This window comes from Saccopteryx leptura, chromosome 7, assembly GCF_036850995.1.
Source record: "Saccopteryx leptura isolate mSacLep1 chromosome 7, mSacLep1_pri_phased_curated, whole genome shotgun sequence".
NCBI classification, from domain to species: domain Eukaryota; kingdom Metazoa; phylum Chordata; class Mammalia; order Chiroptera; family Emballonuridae; genus Saccopteryx; species Saccopteryx leptura.
The window spans coordinates 1,066,679-1,089,376 of NC_089509.1; the positions used below are offsets into that span (position 1 = coordinate 1,066,679).

The window sequence follows — 22,698 nt, forward strand, 5'->3', positions numbered from 1 at the left end:
TCTGCCATGGCAAGGAGCCTACACCCCAGCTGCCCAATGCCAAGAATGCTTTCATAAGCATCACCCGGAAGGGGTGCTACTGGGCCCATTTTGTGGAGGAGCATGCTGAGGTGCAGAGAGGCAGGGTGGCAGCCGGCAGTGCCCTAGGCAGATCCTAAGCCTTTTCTGCTCTGACCACCCCAGGAAAGTCAGCAGGACAGACGGGGGTTCCAGCCCATTCCTCAGCTGTGTGTCCAGGCAGGCTGTGTGGCCTCCATGAGCGGCCACCTCCCCCTCTAAACTGCGGGCACGGCCTCTGGGAGCTGGGTGAGGACTGAGGGCCCCTGATGGCACCCTGCACACTGCTGCCCCCACACCACCCCCAGCAGACCTCCTGGCATTGTGGGTCAGCTGCTTCAGGATCTGGCAGTACACCTCGTCCTGCAGAGTCGAGTCCTGGAGGGCCCACGAGAAGATCTGGTCGGTGAGTTCCAGAGAGGTCCAGGCCTGCCGGGAGGGGTAGTCTCCCATGTACCTGAGGATGGCTGTGGCTGTCAAGGAGAACCATCACCACTGACTCTGAGCCCTGCCCCCCAGGACCCCAGTAGCTCCTCTGCCAGGTGCTCCAGGAGATCTGGCCCCTCTCTGGTTGTAGGAGGCCCACGACTATGGGGTCAGCATAGAACTGGGCAGGCTGGCTGGAGAAGGATATCAATGAAGGTCTGACAGGCGACATCCTGCAGCTCAGAGTTGGCTTGGAGACGCTTCAGCAGAGGCTGCCGCAGTGGCTCAAGGCAGTGAGCCCACAGGTGGCCCCGGGACCGGGTGAGGGGAAACATGGCTCTGCTGACTGTTTCCTTCTCTGGGGCCCTGCCAGGGACAGAGGCTGGTGTGAGGGCCCTCCTCACGCCTTTTCTGCCCCTGCTACTCCTCTGTCCCTGGGGACCTGGGCTCCAGCATGGGTTACCATGGGAATGGCATTTGTGCCTAGAGCACCCAGCTGAAACAGGGGTCATTCCCCCCAACCTCCAGGGTGGTTGTGGGAGACTCAGAGGGTCAGACTATGGCCTGGAGAGACCAGGTGGACACCACACTACCTCTGTGGCCCCAGCACAGTCCTGAGGGAGTGCAGAGGCTGACTGGGGCTGGGCCTGGTGGTGCGTGTGTGGGGGGGGAGGGGGAGGTGGGCACCTAAAAAACTCATAGGAGAATTCCTCCAGGGTGTGCAGCTTCTCCTGGGCTTGCTCCTCAGGTGGTGGTTCTACCGGTCGCCCCCCTTGGGCTGCCAGCTTCCGCTTCTCTGGTGACATAGCCAGCAAGCTCTGTGGGGACACAGGCCTGTGGGTGCCCAGCAGCCCTTCCCATGGGCTCCTCCTGATCTTGTTGTCTCAGGTACTTGGAGGGCAGGACCACAAAATTGAACAGGCCTGGCCTACTCCTCCCATGTCACTTGCTGTGTGATCTAAGACCAGTGACTCAACCTCCCTGAGCCTGTTTCCTTTCTCTTAGGAAGGCTTTGCAAATGCACCAGGCTTCCTACCTCGGGGCGCCTCTCTCCATGGGCATCCCTCACTTGGCCCTGCTGCCTGGACCTACCTCCTTCAGCCACGGCACAGTGCCTCCCCCCACAGATGCCTCCCAGACAGGTGAGCCCAGCCTGTTATTTGTTCTTATGGCAACTAGTGCTGCTTCTTGGTGGCACTGATACTGGCCATCAATAGGTCACTTGCTCAAATGTTCCATGAGGGCAGAATCTCTGTTGGGTTCAATCCTGTATTGCAGCACGAGACAGACAGTTGGCACTCAATATGTGCAGGTTAAAATGTCTGTCTGTCTTGCTTCCCAGTAAGGCTGGTCTCAGGGCTTGGGGTCAAGTGGTTCTCAAGGGTAAGGAGACTGAGCCCCCTTAGATCAGAGTGTTAATGAGGCTGAGGCTGGGGAAGGGATGAGCTTGTTCCTAAGACATGCCCATGGTGGGAGAGGTGGATGGAATGCCCACTCATTGAGCCTCTCATCAAGTGCCAAGCACTGTCAGCAGCACCACAGTTCCCGGAGAGGGATGATGGGATTGGCAGAGCTGGCCTGATGCCCAGGTGGCCCTCCTGGCCCTCTGTGAGGTGGGATGCAGGTATCTGAGCTAGAGCCCCAGGATGGGATTGCCGGCCACTTCCCCACGTGCCCCCGGGTGTCCAGATTGAAGACAGGTTACCAGCAGCTGTGCTGAGGGCTTGGTGACTGTCGGGATAGCATAGAGGCAGGAGGTGAGCACCAGCCCTGTCTGGCCTGTGTGGTTGTTCTGGGCCGGGATCCAGTTCTCAGAGGCCGACAGCTCTTGCTTCTTTGTCAGGATCAGCAAGTCTCCCTTTTTAAAGGGCAGGAGAGTGGCATCATCTGTAGTTCCAGGTGACATGCAAAGCAGAAAAGCCGCCATTTACCAATGGCTCTGTGAAGTGAGGCCTGCTGCCTTTGACAGCTGTCCTTGCGGGGAGAGAAGGAAGCTGAGACACAGAGCTCAGGCCCACGCCCACTCTGATGGGGGCGGTGGCAGCACTCACAGAGCTTGGGTTCTCTGGGGCCTAGACAGGCCCAGAGCCCGGCAGGCAGGGTGGAGAGCTCTGATCATAGCCCTGCCTCAGGATACCTGCTCAGAGGCCTGACCGGGAGCAGTGCCTGTGAGGCAAGAGGTATGTGGACAAGGGGAGAATGCCTAGGCTGGCAGTCCTCACACCCGCCTGGGCACCATGTGGCCCTCATCTGTGAAGTGAGATAACAGCACTTCTCTCTGGAGTGGTGGTGGGGACAGAGTGGTGGCAGGGAGAAGGGATGATGGCTCTTACTACTGTGAGGCCCCCAGCACAGTCCTATCTCCATATACAGGGAGCCCCCACTCCCTTCCCAAGCCCATCAGCTTCTGTGAGTGCTCAGCTCCTGCTGGGGCTCAAATCCTTTATCCTCTGAGCTGTGTGATCCCAGAAAAGCTGCTTTGCCTCTCTGAGTCTCTGGTTCCCTACCTGTGAGATGTGCTAACAGGATGGCTGTGGAGGTTGTGCTCAAGGTAGAAGTCCGTGGCCAACTGCGCTCTGCAGGGCAATGTGGGCCCTTCCTGTGTTGCCCTAGGTACAGTCCTCAGTGAGGGTGGCCCTGGAGGGTTGGACATCATCTCCTCTAACCTCTCATTTTGTGGAAAGGAGGGCTTTGTTCAAAGCTTCCCCTCAGTGTTTGATGGTCCTCTCTTGCCTGGCCACTCAAGTCCCTGTGCCCTGTTCTGTGCCATAAGGCTGCCATGACCTGAAAGTGAGCAAGCTGCCCTCCCATCAACCACGCCGACCCCACCCGGCTGGGCACCTGTGGCTTTCTGGTCCTGCAGGGCCATGGTGAACACAGACCGCTCCTTCAGGCCCTCCAGAAACATCGCCACCAGCTCAGCGATGGCCACACTGCTGGGGGACACAAACTCATAATCCTCTTCATGTAGCGTGGAGAGCAACAGCCTCTGCCTACCATGGTCCTCCCTGAGGGGACAAAGGGTGCCAAGTGACCAGAGGCCTCCTCTGCCATCCCCACATTAGCCCTTCAACAGCCTCAGAGCTGGTGACTCTCCTGAGTCACAGATTAGGAAACACACGACTTGTCCAGGACCACTGGCAGGGACAGGTTGGCCCAAGCCCCAGGCACACAGTACAGGGTGTGCAAATGAAAGCCAAAGCTCAGGGCTCCTGGGGTGTCAGAGGAATTTGTTGGTGCCAAGCCCTAGGACATGGGGTCAACTCTGGCCAGGTAATGAAGTGGTCAGTGTGCAGGACTACCACAGGGACAATTCAAAGAGCTGAACTGGAGTTGAGATGAGGCATGAGATTTGGTGACCTTGGGCACCCTACCCACACTTTGCATGCCTCAGTTTATCCATGTGCAGACTGGGTATTGCCATGAGGACTTCATAGCATATAAAAATGTGCACAATCAGCCTGAGGAAGTGGTGACCAGTGTGTGCCCTGCCCCACTGGTAATGATTATAACGGCCATGCCATCCTGTGCGACACAGGCTGGCTGGACTTCCCAAAGGGCTTGGAGGCATTTTCAGGAGATGAGAGCCATGGAGAGCTTTGGGGGTGAGGTGGCCAAGGCCCAGCCTTGCCTGCAAGGCCACCCTAGCATTGATCTGTGGCCTGGCACACAGCCAGGGCCCGTCCCTCCATCACTCTTCCAGATGGTCTGTACCTTCTGACCATTAGAGCAGAAGGAGCCTCTAAGCAATGACCACCCAAGGGCTACAGGATTGTGTGCCCCTTTCCAGGAGAATTTGAGCTTAAAAAGAGGCATAGAGAATGGTGCGTGATTCACAGACACGTATTTGACCAAGCAATGAGGTCCAGTGGCCACCACCCTGTCCACGTCAGTCCTTATCCCTGCACCCTGGCTGTGCTTTCAGGGGCAAAACAACCCCTCACTCCATCTTTCTTCAAGGCCCAAGGACTGAGCTTCGAGGAGAGAGAGGTTTGGGCATCGTCTCTGGGGGCACCCACCTGTTGGTGATCAGACTTATGACCTCTGGGAAGGAGAGTTCTAGGAGCATCCTCTCCTGCTGGTCCAGGAAGTGCAGCCCCTCCCAGTTAACAGCCAAGATCAGCTGAGCTTTGGGCAGTTGGGGGCCTGGCCAGAGAAAACAGGGTGTGAAGCCTGGACTGGTTGAGGGTGGGGTTCCCACCTGCACCCTCACACAGTCATATGGCATTACCAGAGATAGCGGTGACTTCAAAGAGTCTGGAGAAGAGCAGTGGCCACTGTAGGCGGGCGGCGTCCACCACCTTCTCCTGCACGGCCAGTGGTGTTGACCACTTCTGGGTATACAATCCCTGCTCCAAACATGGTGTGTCACCATCATCCTCTCTCACCCATGTGACCTGGGTCTCTCCTCCACCCTCCCTCCCCACTCTAGTTAGTTCCGGTGGTGCCCAGGGGCTTGTTTGCTGGGTCAGTCTTCAAAGCTTCTACCTATAGTTGGGCCAGTGCCCAGTGAGAACTAGTGGGAAGGCTGGGGGTCTGACATAGCCCTAGTTCACCCACTCTGGGGAAGGACCCTTCGTGGGTGATTTTGAGAAGGGATGTAGGCTTCCCTCTACTTTGGCATCAAGATGCCAAAGAGCTGCAGGGCCAGGCTGCAAGTGGTGCCTCTGCACGGAGGCCGTGTGCCTGTGCATGTGTGGGAGCATGTCTGTGCTCTTGCCAGCACATGCCTCGTGGGTCTGTCGATTGTTCTGGGCATGTGGACTGTCTTGGTGCATGTCTCTGCATCTTTGGTACCTCTGTCTTTCTCCCTCTGTGTATTTGGGAGGCATCTTTCAGGGGCCTCCACATTGACCTTCCCTTTCAAGTCCCCATCTCCACAATCTTTCCTTCCTTTTTCCTATGGTTCCCCCATCTTCACCCTCTCTTCCCCCCATCATCACTGCTCTGGGTACATAACTGAACTTTCTTTTTACTGTGTGTTGAATAAAATGTTTCTCTTGTTCTTGCTTTAGGAAGTGGTCGGGCAATATTCACATCTTGGATTGGGTGATATAAATTGATGCACCATATCTCAAGGGTGATTTGGCAGTATGCCACATATATCACACAATTCAGAATGTTCACACACTCCAGAATCCCTTTTATAGGAATTTATCCTGGTGAATAAATTGAGTGTATAAAAATTATATTTACAAAGGGGTTCACCTTGTTGTTTTAATAGAAAAAAAAAGAGGAATGACCTAATACTATCAATAGGAATCAGAAAAGTGAATTATAACTCATTAATACACACTACGCAGTCATTAAAATAAACATTAAGATCAGTATGTAAGGACAGGAAAACATGGCCCCCTGCTGTGTGGTCAAGTGTAGCAGCAGATCGAAAATTGCCATAGCATATGATCTTTTTGTTTTTAAAAATGTGCATTTCTCTCTAATCATGTTCCTATCCCAGTTGTGTACATGTGAATAAAGTAGCATGCTAATCTCATGATGAATTCACTTTTCTCCATATATTATCTGTATTTTCTGATTTATTTGTAATGGACATGCTTTAAGTGTTTAATGAAAAAAAAAATCAATGAAAAAGTGGTGAGAGAAAATTTCCTGACTCTTTACCCTCACCCCACTTCTCCTTTCCCAAATTATGAAGCAACTGCTTTCTTCCTCATGAATGAAGTTCAGGTGCACCTCTGGCTCCCCTCTCTTGTGGGAACCCTGAAAAGTCAATATCTCTCTTGCAAATACACCCACTCAGGCTGGGGAAACTATGAACATCCAGGGTGGGCTCTGCTGCCTCAAATGTCTGTCACAAGGAGTGTTATCGAGGAATGTGAGGGAATGTCTGTGGAACAAGGCTCTGTGGTGAGTGTGTTTGGGAAATGTTGGGTAAAACAGTTAGGCTTTCTGCTGCCTGACTTGTCAGAGCCCTTCACTGTGACTCCCTGAGACCAGAACAGAGCTACAGCATTTCCCAAACCACAGGCATGCAGGACCCCTGCTCTGACCCACCTCAGGCCACCTTTTGAGTGGCAGATGGCACTGGCATCACTCAGTCCCCTGCAATGCCTGTCTATGAACCTGAATGGACCCTGCCACCAGAACCACTCACTGGGGGTCATATTCCTACCATAGCTGTCAGTCCTGATAGGCAGGCATGAGCTGTCTCCTTATTTCCCACTCCCCATCTTTCCCTTTCTTAGTCCATAGTGTCACAGGGAGGACAGAGGTAGGGAAGGGCTCTATTCTCAGCCACCCCACACACAGCTCTCTGAGCCATGCCTGGCCCCTCAGAGACAGCTCCGTCCCCATGGGTCCACTGCAGAGCTCGGCACCCTGGGAGGAAGGAGGATCTGACATAAGGGCAGGTCTGGGGAGGGAAAGAGAGGCAAAGGACTGTGAATTGGATGGCGTATCTTTGCTGTCCCCTCTTGGAGTGGAAGTTCAGGGAGCAGCAGAAACCTGCACTGGTGTGGGTGACCTCAAGGACATGAGCATGTGATGGGGGGTAGTGAGCAGGGGCATGCGGAGGAGGTTGTGAGCCCCCTTGGGGGAGAGGCATATTCACATGGTGCAGGACAACCAGCATGGGAAAAGAAGGGCAGCCCTCCCTGCCACCCAGAGCCTGCACTGAGAATGCAGGCCCAGCAGGGGGACACCGAAGACCTGGGCCAGGACAGGGCAGGGTGAAGAGGCAAGGGGTGGTCAGGGCAACAGATGTAGTTGACCTCTTGTGCCCAAAGCTGGGGCCCAGTCAGACCTGCAGTAAAGACCAGTATGGGATGAACTGCCTGGACTCACGATGGAGGGAATGTGCATGGGCCTGGAAGAGGGAGCAGAACTGAAGAAGACTGATTAAACCTGAAGAGACAGAGCTAGGCCACCTAATCCCTATGGGTGAGGCTTTATGAAGAGGGGCTGAACCCCCAGAGGAGAGCCCAGCTCTGTGAGGCTGACCTTGGTATGGGCAGCAGTGATGAGGCTTGCCCACCTCTCTGGGGGCTTGGTCCTGTACAGTTTGGAGGGGACACAGCTGGGCAGCAGCTCCTGAACAGCCTCTCTGCCCAGTGAGGGGCCGAGCTGCACATAGCAGTGCTGGGCCAGCAACTCTACCAGTTCTTCTTCCTGTACAGCCGAGGACAGACATGGCAGTGAAGAAAACAAGTGAGAGCCCACCCTTTCCTGTGATGTCTTTGGCCCATGCCCCAGTGCTCAGCCCAGCACAGCAGGGATGACCCACGCTCAGGCAAGGTCTGGGAGTGTGAGCAGCCTCTAGTCCTGAGATTTCCTCTAGGTGCCCCGACCCCAACTTAGTGAGTAGACCCACTGTGTGCCCTGACTTGGCCTCAACAAGGGGTGTTGCATGCTCCTCCGCCAGCCCCCAGGGGATCATGAGGAGGTTGAGGAGGCTGGAGTGGAACCCTGGCATCGCTGTCTGTGCAGGGTAAACAAGGACAAGGCCTTGACCCTGTCTTACTCAGTCCTCACTTGTCAAAAGTGACCTACGGCCACCCTGAGGGGCTTCTGCAAATACTCATTTGGGTGGGGTCTTGCGTGAGGCACCCAGAATAGGTTCCTTGCTCCAGGAGCTCCACAGGTGTCAAGTTGTCCTGTTCTCTTGGGAGACCAAACTCTTGCAGGTGCCTGCTCTCTGGGCCCGTTGCCCTTGCCCTCAATTCTCCCTGCCTACTGCCCTGTTCCAGGTCGGCTTTCAGGACCTCTGTAGCTACCTCTGGTCCTGAGAGCATCTTCCTCCTGACTCAGGCACAGGAAGGTCTGTACTGCTGAATAGGTGACAGCTGCCCTCAGGACTTCTGTTGCACTCTCTGCCCTCCCTCCATTCTCACAACTATATAAGGAGCTCTGGTTTCCCTCTGCACTTTCTAATGAGGGCCTGAGGCTCAGAGGTGACATAACAGTCCAAGGTCACAGTGCCAGGAAGAGGTACCAGTGCTAGGCCTCCATGATCACATCCTTGAAGCCAGGCCCTGCTGCCTCACAAACAGCTGCCACCAGTGAAGCCAGGTGGGCCTGGGCTGAGGGGACGCTTTCCCTGCCCACTGCTGTTGGTGGATCCCAAGGCATGAGGGAACCTGAGGTCCAAAGGGAGAGGATGTGGAGGCTGGGTGGGAGGGGCAGCTGTAGGCCCAGCAGAGAGGCCTGGGGACCTGCACGCCAAGCACATACCCCCAGACCCCATGCCTGTTTCTGTAGCCTGGGGCCTGCCTTGCAAGGCTGTGTCGGGCCAGTTCCAGGCCCCGATTGCAGCAGTGACCACTCACCTTCTTGAAGCTATACTCGCCGGACCAGACTCCATGGAGGACTTGGCGGTAAATGAGCTCAGTGCTGACAGCGTCCTCGTGGGAATCGTGCCAGGGGGTAAAAAACTCCTTTCGGAAGTAGAGGCGCCAGGGCGACTGGCGCTCACTCTCATTCCTCTCCCGGGATAGCTGCTCACACTGGCCAATGGCATCCATCACATGGTCGCGCCCACTGCCCAGGGACCAGAACTGAGGCCAGAGCAGGGTAATAGGGATTAGAGCTGCAGTGTACAGGCCCCATGGGAAGGCCCACTTTCAGCACATACATGGGAGGGTGTGCTTAGCCACCCAGTGTGGTTCCAAGGGGACAGGAGCCCACTCGGATGCTTGAGGGGCTCTTTGCAGAAGGGCATGGCTAGTGTATCACTTTGACACTTCTCCCTACTGGCCTCTCCCACCTGCAGCATAGGAATGTGCTACTCCCAGTGTGAGGGATGAGTGAGATGTGTGAGTGTCTGGTGGATGGCTGTGTGTGTGCAAGCAACTTGGGTGTGGAAGGGGCCGGCAGGTGTGCATGACACTGGGGCTGAGGGCTAGCCACTTGACTGAGAGTGTGAGTGTGTGAGAGAGCAAATGCATGTGTGTGAGTGTGTGTGAGTGTGCATGTGTATATGTGTGTAGGTATGTAATTGTTCTATGCACGTGTAAGTGGCATGAGAGAGAGTATGCTTATGTGTTTGAGTGTGCGAGTGTGTGTATCTCTGAATGTGTGAGAGATGGTGTATATATGTGCGTGAATGTGTGAGTATAAGTGTGTGTGTGTGTGTTTGGCAGCTGGGACAGAGCACAGTGGCCAGGTTGCTGTGGTCCAAGGGCTCGAGCTGGCCTGGGTATGTGAGGGAGGTGGGGGATGGACGGGACCTCTGGCCAGTACCTTGTCGTACACAGCAACCTGGAGGGAAAAGCCCAGGTGGTCACTGAGGCCCTGCTTGTAGGCGATGTGCAGGCAGACCTCCCGCGATGTCGACGCTGAGTCCACTGTGACAGTCAGGTTCTCTCCAGTCACCAAGATGACAGGAATTGGGATGTGTTTCTTGGACTTGACAGCCTAGGGATAGATGAAGACTCAGAGCTTCTGCTCCAAAGACACTTGGGTTCAGCTGCCTGTCCCAGAGTCTCCAGAACCCTGGTCCAGAGACCAGCCCACTCTCTCCTTCTCTCCCTAAACAAAGTTCTGGCCAACAAATGTTAGTTGCTGTGCTGAAAGTCTTGGGAGGGAGCAAGACTGCTGCAGTGTTGTCTGCAGTGTAGGTGCTTCTGTGGGCTCCTTGGCCGTCCATAGGGTAGAGACCTCAGGCAGAGGACGCACTAACACGAGAGCCCCGGGCTCTAGGAGGCCCAGTGGCTGAGAGTCACAGAGGGGCAGAGCTCTTGGGAGCTGTTGAATCCTAGGCTCTGGAACATGTGATATGTGGGAGCTATAGTTACCTCTGTGCACAATAATGTGTGAGTACATCCATGCTGCTGCTACAAATTCACGTGCAACCCCAGGCTCATGAGCTGAGCAGATACACATGAGAGAAAAGGCCCTATGTACTTGGATGACAGAGAAGAAAAAGGGGTGCAGCAGAAGGTGACCTCAGGCACCAGGGAGCATAGGGAGTGAGCCATGGATATCGTAGTATGCAGGGCTGTCCCCTGAGCCATGCCTGTGTCGGATATCCCTTCCTGAGTTCACTGAGAACTCACAGGTGATGCCACAGCAATGCCACCTAGGGTGACAATCTTGAAATGACCACTGCCATCTTTATAAAATGCAAATATCCTTGGGAAAGGTAACATTTTAAACAATTAGCAGTCATTCACACTTGAATGCTAACTAGTTTATCAGATCAATTTTCCCCAGTAAGCTAGTAGGACCCTAAAAGTAAGTGGATTTACAAGTGGGGAAGGCATTACTGAAGCCTGGGCAGCCTGGAGAGGCTGAGCACACGGGGGAGGGGTGCTTATGGAGACCACCAGCACAGAAGACTGAGTGTGGGTGGAGGAGCCCTAGGACACACTTCCTTCTGGCAGGACAAAAGAAAGCACTCCAGAGTCTGTGCTGGAGAAGCCATGTGAGCTGGCACTACCCCACCCCGACCATCTCCTGCTGCCACTGGCCCCTACTTGCAGCTCCAGCCAGGTGGGGGGCTCTGTGCGTATCCCATTGGCATAGGTGCGTCTCAGGCGCTCAGCACAGAAGGGCCCATAGCCAGCCGGCCCTTCACCAATGAAGTTCAGCAGATACTGGTGGGTAGAAAAGGAAAAGGGAGAAAGACACTTAGGATGGAGCCCACTTTCTACTTACTGCCCAGGCGGAGGCTAAAAAATAAAATATTCATTCTAGCTCTGTGAGATGATGGATGTGTCAGCTAACCTGTGTGATGATTTTGCAATATAGACCTATAAAAAATCACTACACTGAACACCTTAAACTTATATTATGCCCATTGTATCTCAATAAGCCTGGAAAAATTTTAATTTCAGAATAATACTCAGCGTTGGCAATGCGCCTTCTCAAATAACATGAAAAGGTATACATATAAACTGAGCAACACTTCTTAGGATCAATTTGTCAATGTTTTAAATAGTATAGACTTTTAAAATGTGCATACTCTTTGACCCAATAATTCAGACCTATCCCAAAAGCAAATATACATATATTTTTTATTGCAGTGGTGTTTATGGTGATAAGCCAATGGAAGGTGAACCCCAAATGTCCATTCACAAGTTAAACACTCTCTCAGATAGCTGTATATGGATAGCATTAAAGCTGGCATTTGGGGAAAGTTTATAACATAAAAAGACACTTGTGGAGACAAGTAAAAAATTATGGGAACGTTGACGTTCAGAATATGTTTGATAAGATGTGCTGACAATCTTTGCATCTCACTGAGATTTTGTGAGCAGATGCAGCCTGGAATGATCACCTGGTGTCGGAGTGACCCTAGTGCCTAGGGCAGATGGCTGGGAAGACCATGCTTCCTGCTATCCCCAAAGAGATATAAGAGAAAGTGAGATTGTTTTCTGCATAGCCACAAGCATGACATTGTAACACCTAAAGTTACCTCTGGGTGTGGAGATGACTTTTACTCTTCTTTCTAGATTTTCTGCATTTCCTACTTATTACTTGGATGATAAAAACCAAAAATCATTTTAAAGCAGTGAAACCTGGGCCTCTAAATGGCACCTGTCAGCACCCCGCCTCTGTTTTTAGTTCTAGGGATTAGAAAGATGCTTCAGCCAACCTCTCGTCGGTGTGCATTCCCGGGACCCTTTGCCTTTCCAATGCACATTCTGTCTACCATCACGTTGTCTCCTCAGAAGAGCCTCCTTGTGCCTGAAACCAGGTGAACTGTAGGCACTGAATAGGGGCCCAAAAAATTATCAGGTCAGGTGTTCTCTTTTACAGAAGGGGTAACTGAGGCCCAGCGCAGTGTAAGCACTGCTGTCCATCTCAGTGAGTAAAGAAGAACAGGGTCAGAAACCGGGATTTCTGGACCTGTTCCATGGCCCGGGGCCAGCCTACCCTCTCACATACCCTGCCTCCCCCCCCCAGACCCCAGATGCTGCTCTGGGCCGTCCCTACCTTCATGAACTTCTCTGAGGGTGGGAAGCAGCCCAAGCAGAGGCTGAGCAGGATCCAGCCCCGAGCCAGGCTGCTGGTTTTGAAGTTTTCCGACAACTGTTTGCAGATCTGGCAGTAAATCTCGTCCCTGGAAGACAAGACCACTAGGAGGTCAGGCTGCAGCCTGGCACTGAGAAGAAGGGACTCAGCTCCTGCTATACCCCAGGGGTGTCAGGCCAAGGGGTCGCCTTCAGCTTCCTCACCTCCAATTGCCTTTGCTGGCCTCCCCTGCTGCAGCGCTGGCCAACCTGACCATGTCATCTCCTGAGAACGTGCCTCCTCTAGTGTCTGCCCAGGGCTCTGTGCTCCTCCTCCCTGCCCAGGGCTCTGTGCCTCCTCTAGTGTCTGCCCAGGGCTCTGTGCTCCTCCTCCCTGCCCTCCCCCCCATTAGCCCTTGTTTCCCAGCTTATCAAGGCCTTAGCCTTTGTCTACCTTGTCCCCTCAGGGCCTTGGTCCCTACTTCAACCACTGTTCCCACAATACCCTAGCCCTTCAGCTGGGGGGCATGGATGCAGGGAGTACCCAGGGGTCTCCAGCCACAGCTAAGCCCTCAGTGGTCTAGACCTTGCCATGACCTGGTTAGCTCCTTTCCTTAACTTGAGTTATTTCACACCTCCCCCTCTCCCTGAATGCAGACCCCCCCACCACCACTCAGAGAGAAGAGTGAGGATATCATTAAAGAACACCTCAGTTCCTCAACTCCCCACCTCCTAACCAGCTTCCATTCCCATGGGCTCATGAGCCTCTCCTCTCCGTCTTACCTTAGGAAGGGGACTCTCCTACACCCTTTCCAACTTTATCAAGCCTCTATAGTCTTTTCTTTTTTAATTTAAAAATATTTATTTATTTTAGAGATAGAAGGAGAAAGAGAGAGAGAAAGAGAGAAAGAGAAAGATCGATTTGTTGTTCCACTTATTCATGCATTCATTGTTTGATTCTTGTATGTGCCCTGCCCTGGGATCAAACTCAAACCCGCAACCTTGGCGTGTTGGAACGATGCTTTAACCAACTGAGCTACCTGGCCAGGGCTAAGCCTCTATCATCTTATTAGAGTGTTTCATTAGCCCCTCCAACCTCACATTTCCAGAGGCCAGCATCTTTCCCCTAACACTCACTGGTGTGCTGGTGTTTGACAACCAACTCTCCTGGAGGAAAAATAGCCCTAATATGTGGCATTTGCCACTTTCTGTGGTGTCACTATTCTCAGAGGCGGATTAAGGTCAGTTGAAGCCCCAGGTGCAGAAGAAAATATTGGGCCCCTTAAAAAAAAGAGAGAGACAGGGAAAATAAAAATACATGTTAACCATATTTTTAAATAAAAATATTATGTGCTATTAATGTTAAAAATGCACATATGAAACCAAATTTGGCATCATGAGAAAAAGTGTAAAGTTGGGGTTTTGCGGGGCCCTTCAGAAGTCAGAGCCTAGACACATGCCTGGTGCGCCCACCGTTAAATCTGCCTCTGACTATTTCCATCAATGCCAATTTCAAGCTCCCAACCTGATGTCACTGAACACAGAGTTGGGAAGAGTTGTGCCCTGTCTACTCTCATGGCCTAGTAAACTTAGTTACAGCACACTTCTGCCTGAGGTCTCTGCAGACACCACCACCAACCATTCACCCAACCAGAAACTTGGGAGCCACTTTAGACTCCTCTCATCAGCTACCACATCCTACCACCTGTCTCCCAGATGTTTTCTCTGTCCTCTTCTTCCTGCTCCGGCTCCCTGGGCCATTCTCATCAGCCTTCTCTGGACCTCTACAGCAGTACTCTCCTAGACTCCCACCCCTAAGCTCCATCTCTCCATATCATCACCAAGGAGAACTTTCCAGAAGTCAAATATGGTCATGGTCTTCTCTTAAAACTTCTTCTTACTACCTTTATGATTAAACTGGAACTCAATACCAAGTTGTGATAAACCACTTGGAGTTCTAGACCCTTGGGCTCTTTTAGAATTCTGTGACCCTGTTCACTGCCCCGCCTTCCCTCTGGTAAGACAACCTCCTCCTTCTCACTGCTCCCCCCTACCCTCCCCAGAAGGGCATTACAACTGCTTCTTTTTGGTACCCCCCACTGGACCCTCATCTTAGCACAAGCAGTGATTGTGGGTCTCTGGGTCTTCTTATGCTCCCCAACTGAAGGGTGACCTCTTTGAGGACAGAGACATGTCATTTTCATCTCTGTACCCCTGGCCCTCAGTTCAGGTTCTGGCCCTGAGCAGGTACGTAATAAACATTTATTGAATGTGTGGTTGGATGTAGGTGGAACATTTGTTTTTTCTTGGAATTTGGCTAAGAGTCCAAAGCAAAGACAAACAGGTGCTAATACACAACATTCTAGAGTTAAATTCTTTTTTTTTTTTTTTGCGAGATAGACAGAGAGAGGGACAGATAGGGACAGAGATGAGAAGCATCAATTCTTTGTTGTGGCACCTAAGTTGTTCATTGATTGCTTTCTCATATGTGGCTACAGCAGAGCAAGTGACCCTTTGCTCAAGCCAACAACTTTTGGGCTCAAGCCAGCAACCATGGGGTTATGTCTATGATCCCACGCTCAAGCCAGTGACTCTGTGCTCAAGCCAGATGAGCCCGCACTCAAATCTGGGTCCTCTGCATCCCAAGCTGATGCTCTATTCACTGAGCCACTGCCTGGTCAGGCCTCAAGAGTTACATTATTATAGGATCTACTGAAAGATGGCAGAACCAGTTCAGTCACCAATCCATAAGTGAAGATGAGAAATTTGAAAGGCTATTCCTGGAAGGGACTTCATAGGAGTAGAGAGATCTCTGACCTATCTCCACTCACTACAAATGGTGATGTGTGAAGGGGACCCTAAGAGATTGCTAATACAGATGGAGGTTGTCTGCCAAAGACAACATCCATCTCCCTCCCATTTGCAGGCATGCCGAGACCCAAAAGTCCACAGGCTCACTCCAGGGCACCAGAATAAAGCAGTGACAAAGTTCTTGAGAGTGCTTGACTTTTGTACCCTGGAGACACAGTGGGGGGCCTCCATGAACAAAAAGACTAGTGTCTGCTTCCTCCTGGAGAATTATAAGCTGCCCTGGATGGCCAAGATGAAAAAAGAATAGTTAGAAGCTGGGAATGTCATCGAAGGAGTTGAGCTTCAGGTGCCTTGATGAGATTCCACACACATAGGCAGCCCACCATTCAGAAGATCCCAGCAGTAAGAGGCTGTGGTGTGTTCCATTAGGGAACAGACTTGACAGGGGGTCTCAAGGGATCACTGAGAGAGTGTCAGCCCCAGTGGGTAACCAGCACTTTGTGGGAGTGCCCATAGGGTTATCAGATGAACCCACAGGGCATCTCATTTGGAAACAGCTTCTATATGTCTGCCACATTGGAGGGTGTGGTGGCCAGGGAGGAGCAACTTTGAGAGAACTATCAATAGAACCAACTAAGTTAGAAGAGTTGCCTGGTTGGTGTCACTCAGCCAGCTAAAACTTGAATAGAAATCCTGGAGTGTTATGAGCTTGAAAAAGCAGAGGACAGATTTTGGAGTACCCACAGTAGTTGAAAGAAATGGGAAATCCTAGAATGAAGAGAACAATAGAAAAGAAGTTCCAAAGTTTGCATATTAAATCTTTCTGACCCCCAATTTATACATGTGTGGGGCAGACTCCAGGCTTCCCAGCAAAGGCTACAATAACTAAACAGGGATTCCACCTGCTATTCACCACAAGAAGACAGAGTTAAAACCAGTCAAGTTGCCTGGCCAGGTGGCGGCTCAGTAGATGGAGCATCAACCTGGGACACCAAGGTTCAAAACCCCAGAGGTCACCAGCTTAAGCACGAGCTCATCCAGCTTGAGTGGGCTCGGCAGCTTGAGTATAGGGATCATAGATGGCTGAGCCTAAAGGTCACTGTCTTAAAGCCCAAAGTTGCTGGCTTGAACAAAGTGTCACTGGCTCGGCTGGAGTCCTCCAGTCAAGGCACAAATAAAAAAGCAACCAATGAACAATTAAAGTGCTGCAACTACAAATTGATGCTTCTCATCCCTCTCCCTTCCTGTCTGTCTGTCTCACTCTTTCACTAAAAAAATAAATAACAAGTAAACAAATAAACAAATAAAAATAAAAGTAGTCAAGTTGATTGCCTGCTAGAATAAAAAGTCAATACTCTTTGAATGTATACATAAGTGGAACAACAACTCTATCTATCTATCTATCTATCTATCTATCTATCTATCTATCTATCTATCTCTCCTTTCTGTCTCTTTAAAATCAATCAATCAATATTAAATAGAAGCCCCAACAACTACTGTAATTATGCTCAGGAACATAAAGAAAACTACATTCTTAGTGCATGAACAAGTAAGAAATCTTCATAGAGAAATAGAAACAATAAAAGAAAAAACCAAGTACAAACTCTAGAACTGAAAATTATAATATCTGAAACCAAAAAAATTATTGGATTGTTGTAACAGCAGATTGAGGAAAACAAGAGAAATATCAGTTAATTTGAAGACATATCAATAGAAACTATCCTGTAGAAAGAACAGAGAGAAAAGAGAAGAAAAGAGAAATAAACCCACAGTGACCTGAATGACAATATAGAAAAGTCCTATATAGGTTTAATTAGAGTTCAAGGGAAAAGAGAGAAAGAGAATGAATTAGGAAAAAAATATTTGATGAAATAATGGCCAACAGCTTCCTAAATTCAGTTAAAAATAACCTAAAAATATGTGAACCTCTAAAATAGAACAGTTTATCCCTGAAAGCAATACACATATTTCTCAAAATTTGCTTGAAAATAAATACAATTCCTATAAAATCAACTGTATATAAAGCAATATATAATATAATATATAATAATATAATATAATAATTAATATAATATAAATCAGGAACCTGCTAATTTACAGGACCCTGCATTCTAGAGCCTGTTATGAAATGAATCACTAGCCCATGATGAATCTACTTTTCTAAAACTAGGTTTTATCCATGAGATTTACCTCAGAGCAAGTAAAGGACCCTGGAGGGTTATAATGTTTGCTATACTGAGACCCAGCCTTCTGGTTCCAGGACAGGGAGAAGAGAGAGGAGGGGTGTCTTAGGGTAGGGAGCAGAGAAGGAGGCTATGGGCTGAGGGCAGTGAGGGGTCCGACATTCCGAATGGGGATGAGGTAAGAGTGGGGACTGACCTGAGGCAAGGCTTCAGGATGGCACAGCTCACAATGAAGTGCACCTTCTCCAGGTTGGACATGGGTTGGTCTGAGATGAAGCCATAAGACTCAATTGCCTCCTTTCCAATGTTTAGTTGGCTGGCCACCTTGAAACTCAAAGACGGCGGTCAGCACAGCTGTGGTCCTCCCCATTTGCAAAGGAGGAAACCGGGGATCGAGGCACAGAGCAAAAGCCTGGAACCCTGTGGGCAGCAGAGCTGGGAGTTCCCAGCCCTGGGCTCACCTGGCCTGTGATCTGGGATGAGTGCTTCAGCTTCATGGAGGATATGTCCTTGGTCCTTCTGTCCCTGAGGCTGGGCCTCTGTGGATGGACACCGTTTGTGAATGAAGGAGAACTGGGGCAGCACTTCCGTGCACCTGAGAGCCATCTTGAATGTATCTATCTCACCCAGCCACTTTCTGTCCAATTTACAGAACACATGCAGCCCCTCATCTTGGCTGAGTTTTGCAACATGTACAGGTGTGCAAACACATAGAGGTGCACAGCATCGTCCTCACTCCTGGGTTAGGACATGGAGGCAAGGTAAGGTGGGAGTCAAGACAAAGCTGGTCAGCCAATAGCTGGCCTTCTGGGAGGGCTCAGGACCTTTATGACTCCAAAGCTTGAACTTGTCACCAGAAAAGCCCTGTGAGGTAGGTTGGGGTCTGAACCCAGGAGCCTCAGGCAGCCCCAGGCTGTGATCATTCTCAGTGAAATGGGGTGAATGAATGGAACATGCTCTGCCTATGGCACACTAGGAGCTCTGCTAGGGTATCAAAGAATCTAGGCTGTGAGGCCATTAGGATCTGCTGGTCTCCTCAGGCAGAGGTCACACCTTGTCTTGACAGTGCCATGAGAAGTTGCTGCCCAAATTAGAGCACAGTATGGGATTGGGTTTGGTTTGGGATCAGACCAGTTCCCAGGTCTGGGCACCAGCTTCTGGCTGGGGAAGCTGGTTTGGCACACAGAGAATGTGACATGTTAGCTGTCCCTATTTGCAGATGACATGATTGACCACATAGAAAAATCCAAGAAATGCATAAAAAGTGAGTTCAGCAACATTGCAGGATACAAAGTCAACAACCCAAAGCAGTTATATTTTTCTATTTTTCTATACCAACAATGGACATGTCAATGCCAAAATTGTAGATATAGTGCAATTTATAATTTCTCAAACCCCCCCCCCCAACTGTGTAAATCTAACAAACCATGTACAGGGCACCTGTGCTGAAAATCACAAAATGCTGATGAAAGAAATCAAAGAAGACCCAAATATATGGTGCTCCTGGATTGAAGGACTCAGCATAGCAGAGGTGTCAATTCTCCTCAAATTGATAGAAAACAAAATTTCTATTTTAAAATACCAGCAAGGCGATTTTTGTAGCTATGGGCAAGATTATCCTAAAACATCTATGGAAAGGCAAGGGGCCTAGAATAGCTAAAACAATTTTGAAGAAGAATAGCAAGAAAGGACAAATCAGTGTACAGACCTATGACATCATATGTCTACAGTTGGTAGGACAGCAAGGAATTGGCAGAGGGACAGACACATAAACCAATGGAACAGGAGAGAGAACACAGAGATAAACTCACAAATTTGCACAACTGATTCTTGACAAAAGTGCAAAATCAATTCATTGAATTTGAAGGGTGGACTTTTTAAATAGAAAACTTGAGGTCTAACTTCTGGAACGCCAGTCCTGCTTCTCCCTGTGCTCACCTTCCAGGGGTGCACTGTGGCCAGACTGCTTCTCCGGGACCCCTCTCTGAGTGCCCACCAGCTTCCATGGTAGCCTCCAGAGATCCCTGCCTTCTGACATTCCTGCCTCCTGTGGTTTGTGACTTCTAGGACTAGGCACCATGGCTTCCTTCTGGCTTCCTCTCTTAGATTGCTCATTGTGGAGGAGATCATACTGTGACAACACTCAGGTAGCCCTGTGAGGAAGCCCATCTGGCAAGGAACAGAGCCTGCCTGCCCACAGCCATATGAGGGGACATTGAGGAAGCAGATCCCCCAGCTCCAGTGAAGCCTTGAGATGCAGCCCTTGTCAACAGCTGGACTGAAACCTCACGAAGGACCCTGAGTCAGACCCAATAAGCTAAGCTACTCCTGGTCCTCAGAAACTAAATGCATGCTGTTCCAAGCTACTAAATTTTGAGGTAATATGTTTTGTGGTAACAGGTAACTAATACACTCTGCAGAATCCATGCCCCTAGAGATCAGGGGTTGAGCCTGGGCACCCTACATGTAATTTCCAGGCCAGTCTGGCCATGGGGTCCTGAGCTGTGGAGTCACTAGATTTTTCTGCAGTGAGGACCTGATGTATGGGGCAGTTATGCAGCTTCTGCGGGTAATTCCTTTGGACTGCTCTTGGTTGGTTCAACTAAGATTACAGCGTGAAACTGGGGCCTTAAGGAAGGACTTCTGACCAAAACTGAATGTCAGTTACCCTTTCCTCAGACAGCAGGGTAGAACACACACCCGTTGAGAGCTTGGTCTTTGAATTCAGTGAGATGAATTCAAAGCCCAGTTCTGTCACGCATCCTCACTGTGTGATTTGGCAGCAACTCGCTTCACTTCTCAGTCTCTTTAGCTATAATACGCATAATAATCCCTACCTTGTAGGACTGGCTCACCTGAGACTTAACTGAAGAGAAGCAACTGGCACACAGCATGCTGTCAGTCAGTAACATCTTTTGTTACTACTGTTACATGTATCTGAATCCTGTTTAAGTCAAACTCAATGTTCAGAGTCCGGGATCCTCTCCAATAAGGACCACATAATTCAAAACGTCCTGGGTATAATGCCTGACTCATTAGTTCCTGAGCACAGTTTCCGGGGCTGGGGAGCCTTGGTCTGGGTGGGGCTCAGGGTGATGCCGGTGAGGGACTCCATATCCTGCCTTCCGCTTTAGGCCTCCTCTGGGGCTCTGGGCCTGGCTGATGTCTATAGGGTGTCTGCCCTTCTCTGCCACCGCCCTCATGCACACACCTGTGCAGATCCTTGCTGTGGTGACTGGACACTGCTCTCCCTGCCTGTGCCATCAAGGGTCTGCCGCACCACTGAGCCACCATCTGGGTTGTTCTTGGCAAAGAGCACCGGCTCTGGAAGGTCTCCCATGAATCTCAGGATGATCCGCCACACAGCCAGGGCAGCCTGGGGAAATTGAGACACAGATTCTAGCTGGAACCAGGCTCGCAGCACAGGGCCCACGGTGACCCTCACCCCTTCTGTGTTCCTTCTGAACTACAGCGCAGACTGGGGTTCTGGGGGTGGCTCAAGCCACTAGAAACCAGAGAGCTGCTAGGTACCGAGCAGTCGGCATCATCCTCATGGTAGAGCAGTGGGTATCGAAGAAGCTTCCGGATATGCGTGTGGCTGGCCGATTTCTGGAAGTAGGTTGCCGCAAACTTGGGGAAGGTGTACTCCACCAAGCCATCTGTTTCCTCCTCAAGTTCCTCCACCATGGGGACTGTGTCCAGGTCAACCTCGGGCAGTTTCTGAATCTTTGTTTCCAGATCCTGAAGGCCCATGAGGAGGAGGGACAAGCATCAGCCTGTCTTTCAGATTTCGTCTTTTCAGAGATACGTGGGAGCCCCACGAAGGGTCTGTCTGGTTATGCACTGGTTGCAGAGCCACCTGTCCACTTCCCCTTGTGTTGGAGACCTCACCTACCCCACACCCTCAGTGGAACCCTGGTGGACTGCCATGAAGGACGGGCCTGGTGTGGACATCTCAGGCACCCAAGAGCCTTAAGAGCCCTGGGCCTACAGACATGGGCTCTCCAGACACTCCCCTCTCTGCCCCCAGTCAGGGGCTCCTCCTGTGGAGGTGGTCCCAGCCACTCTGACTGAACACATGGGGTGCATGTGTGCACTGTATGTGCATGAGTGTGAGTGTGTGTGTGTGTGTGTGTGCGTGCATGGGGGAAGAAGCATGAGCACCTGGGGGGATGTTTATGTCACTAGATCTGGTCTTAGGGCCCAGAGGAGGGTGTAGGAGTAGTCAGCAGGACAGCCTGGGGGGCTGCTTTTCTCCCCCTGTTCTGTCCTCTCAGACACTGCTTCCTCCTGCCAGTGGCCATTAGTTCCCTGCACCAGGTCCCCAGTCCTGTTCTGCAGGGCAGCAGCCACCAAGGTGCTCTGTGAGAGGGGTCAGACACAAGAGGGGGAGCTGCCTGACTGAAAGCCCCTTTGCTTGCATATTAAAGGCTCTAGGACGTCTTGCAGGTAAGAAACCTGCTTACCTGGAAAGCGCGGGACAGAACCCCATTGTCCCTGTCCTCTGCACATTCACCCAGGACTGCAGAAGGCACCTCAGCCCCACCCTGCCCGCTCCCTCCGCTGAGTCTCTGCTTCTGAGCCAGCCTAGAGGTTGCTGAGGTCCAGACTGGGTGGGCCTGTCTTCTCCCTTTTCAGCGGGACCTCTGAAGGACAGGGCCATTCTTACCTCGATGCGAGGTGGAGCCTGGCTCTCTAAACCCCCGATCATGGATGGGAGGAAGCCAAACACCTGCTCCACCATCTCGGAGTCAGTGATGGTGTCGTAGATAGACTGGTGTTTCCGGGTGGGTGGAGCACTGTGGCCTTTCTCCTTGTCTGAAGAGGTGACTGAGGTGACTAAAGTGATCGGCAACCCCTGCACACACCCACAGGGGAGGTTAGCCACCAGCTGGAAAAATCACCTCACATAAACCAAATAAACCCACTCCTGCCATCACCTATGCAAATCAATGTATCATCCTCTAAAAGCCTAGATTTTAACAGCTACAGTGACTAGAGATCAGTCAGCTCAGGGCTCAGGGTTTTCATTTCCCAGAGGAGAGGCAGGTCTGGAGAGAGGAGTCGCCTGCTGTTCCCTAGCCCAGCTTGCCCTGAGGTACCACCTCAAACCCAGGACCTTCAGAACCTTATTTCAAACCTTGGCTCAAACCTGCCTGGTCCTTTATTCCCAGAGCACCAAGCCACTATCAGGAGAGGTCCTGGGCCTGTACTAATGCATGTATGTAAGCCTGGTTTATGGCCTGCCTGGGGTCCATGGGTACAGAAGCAGACTGCTGACATGTCTGCAGGTTTTATTCTCTTACCTG

At 51.1% G+C, this 22,698-nt stretch overlaps 1 protein-coding gene across 1 annotated transcript in view; it reads right to left on the bottom strand.

The window, feature by feature from the left end:
• The window catches only part of MYO7B (myosin VIIB), a 90,110-nt gene that overhangs the window by 4,935 nt on the left and 62,477 nt on the right, over positions 1 to 22,698 (bottom strand). Inside the window, exons 22-38 of the mRNA XM_066345420.1 lie at positions 22,059 to 22,247; positions 20,921 to 21,130; positions 20,601 to 20,765; positions 17,851 to 17,928; positions 17,586 to 17,713; positions 12,379 to 12,505; positions 10,917 to 11,036; positions 9,682 to 9,855; positions 8,769 to 8,996; positions 7,444 to 7,611; positions 4,715 to 4,832; positions 4,503 to 4,629; positions 3,325 to 3,491; positions 2,189 to 2,370; positions 1,171 to 1,301; positions 694 to 849; positions 371 to 526 (exon numbers count right to left, since the gene is read on the bottom strand). Of these exons, the coding sequence (XP_066201517.1) occupies positions 371 to 526; positions 694 to 849; positions 1,171 to 1,301; positions 2,189 to 2,370; positions 3,325 to 3,491; positions 4,503 to 4,629; positions 4,715 to 4,832; positions 7,444 to 7,611; positions 8,769 to 8,996; positions 9,682 to 9,855; positions 10,917 to 11,036; positions 12,379 to 12,505; positions 17,586 to 17,713; positions 17,851 to 17,928; positions 20,601 to 20,765; positions 20,921 to 21,130; positions 22,059 to 22,247 (2,624 nt within the window). The remainder of the gene's footprint in view (positions 1 to 370; positions 527 to 693; positions 850 to 1,170; positions 1,302 to 2,188; positions 2,371 to 3,324; positions 3,492 to 4,502; positions 4,630 to 4,714; positions 4,833 to 7,443; positions 7,612 to 8,768; positions 8,997 to 9,681; positions 9,856 to 10,916; positions 11,037 to 12,378; positions 12,506 to 17,585; positions 17,714 to 17,850; positions 17,929 to 20,600; positions 20,766 to 20,920; positions 21,131 to 22,058; positions 22,248 to 22,698) is intronic.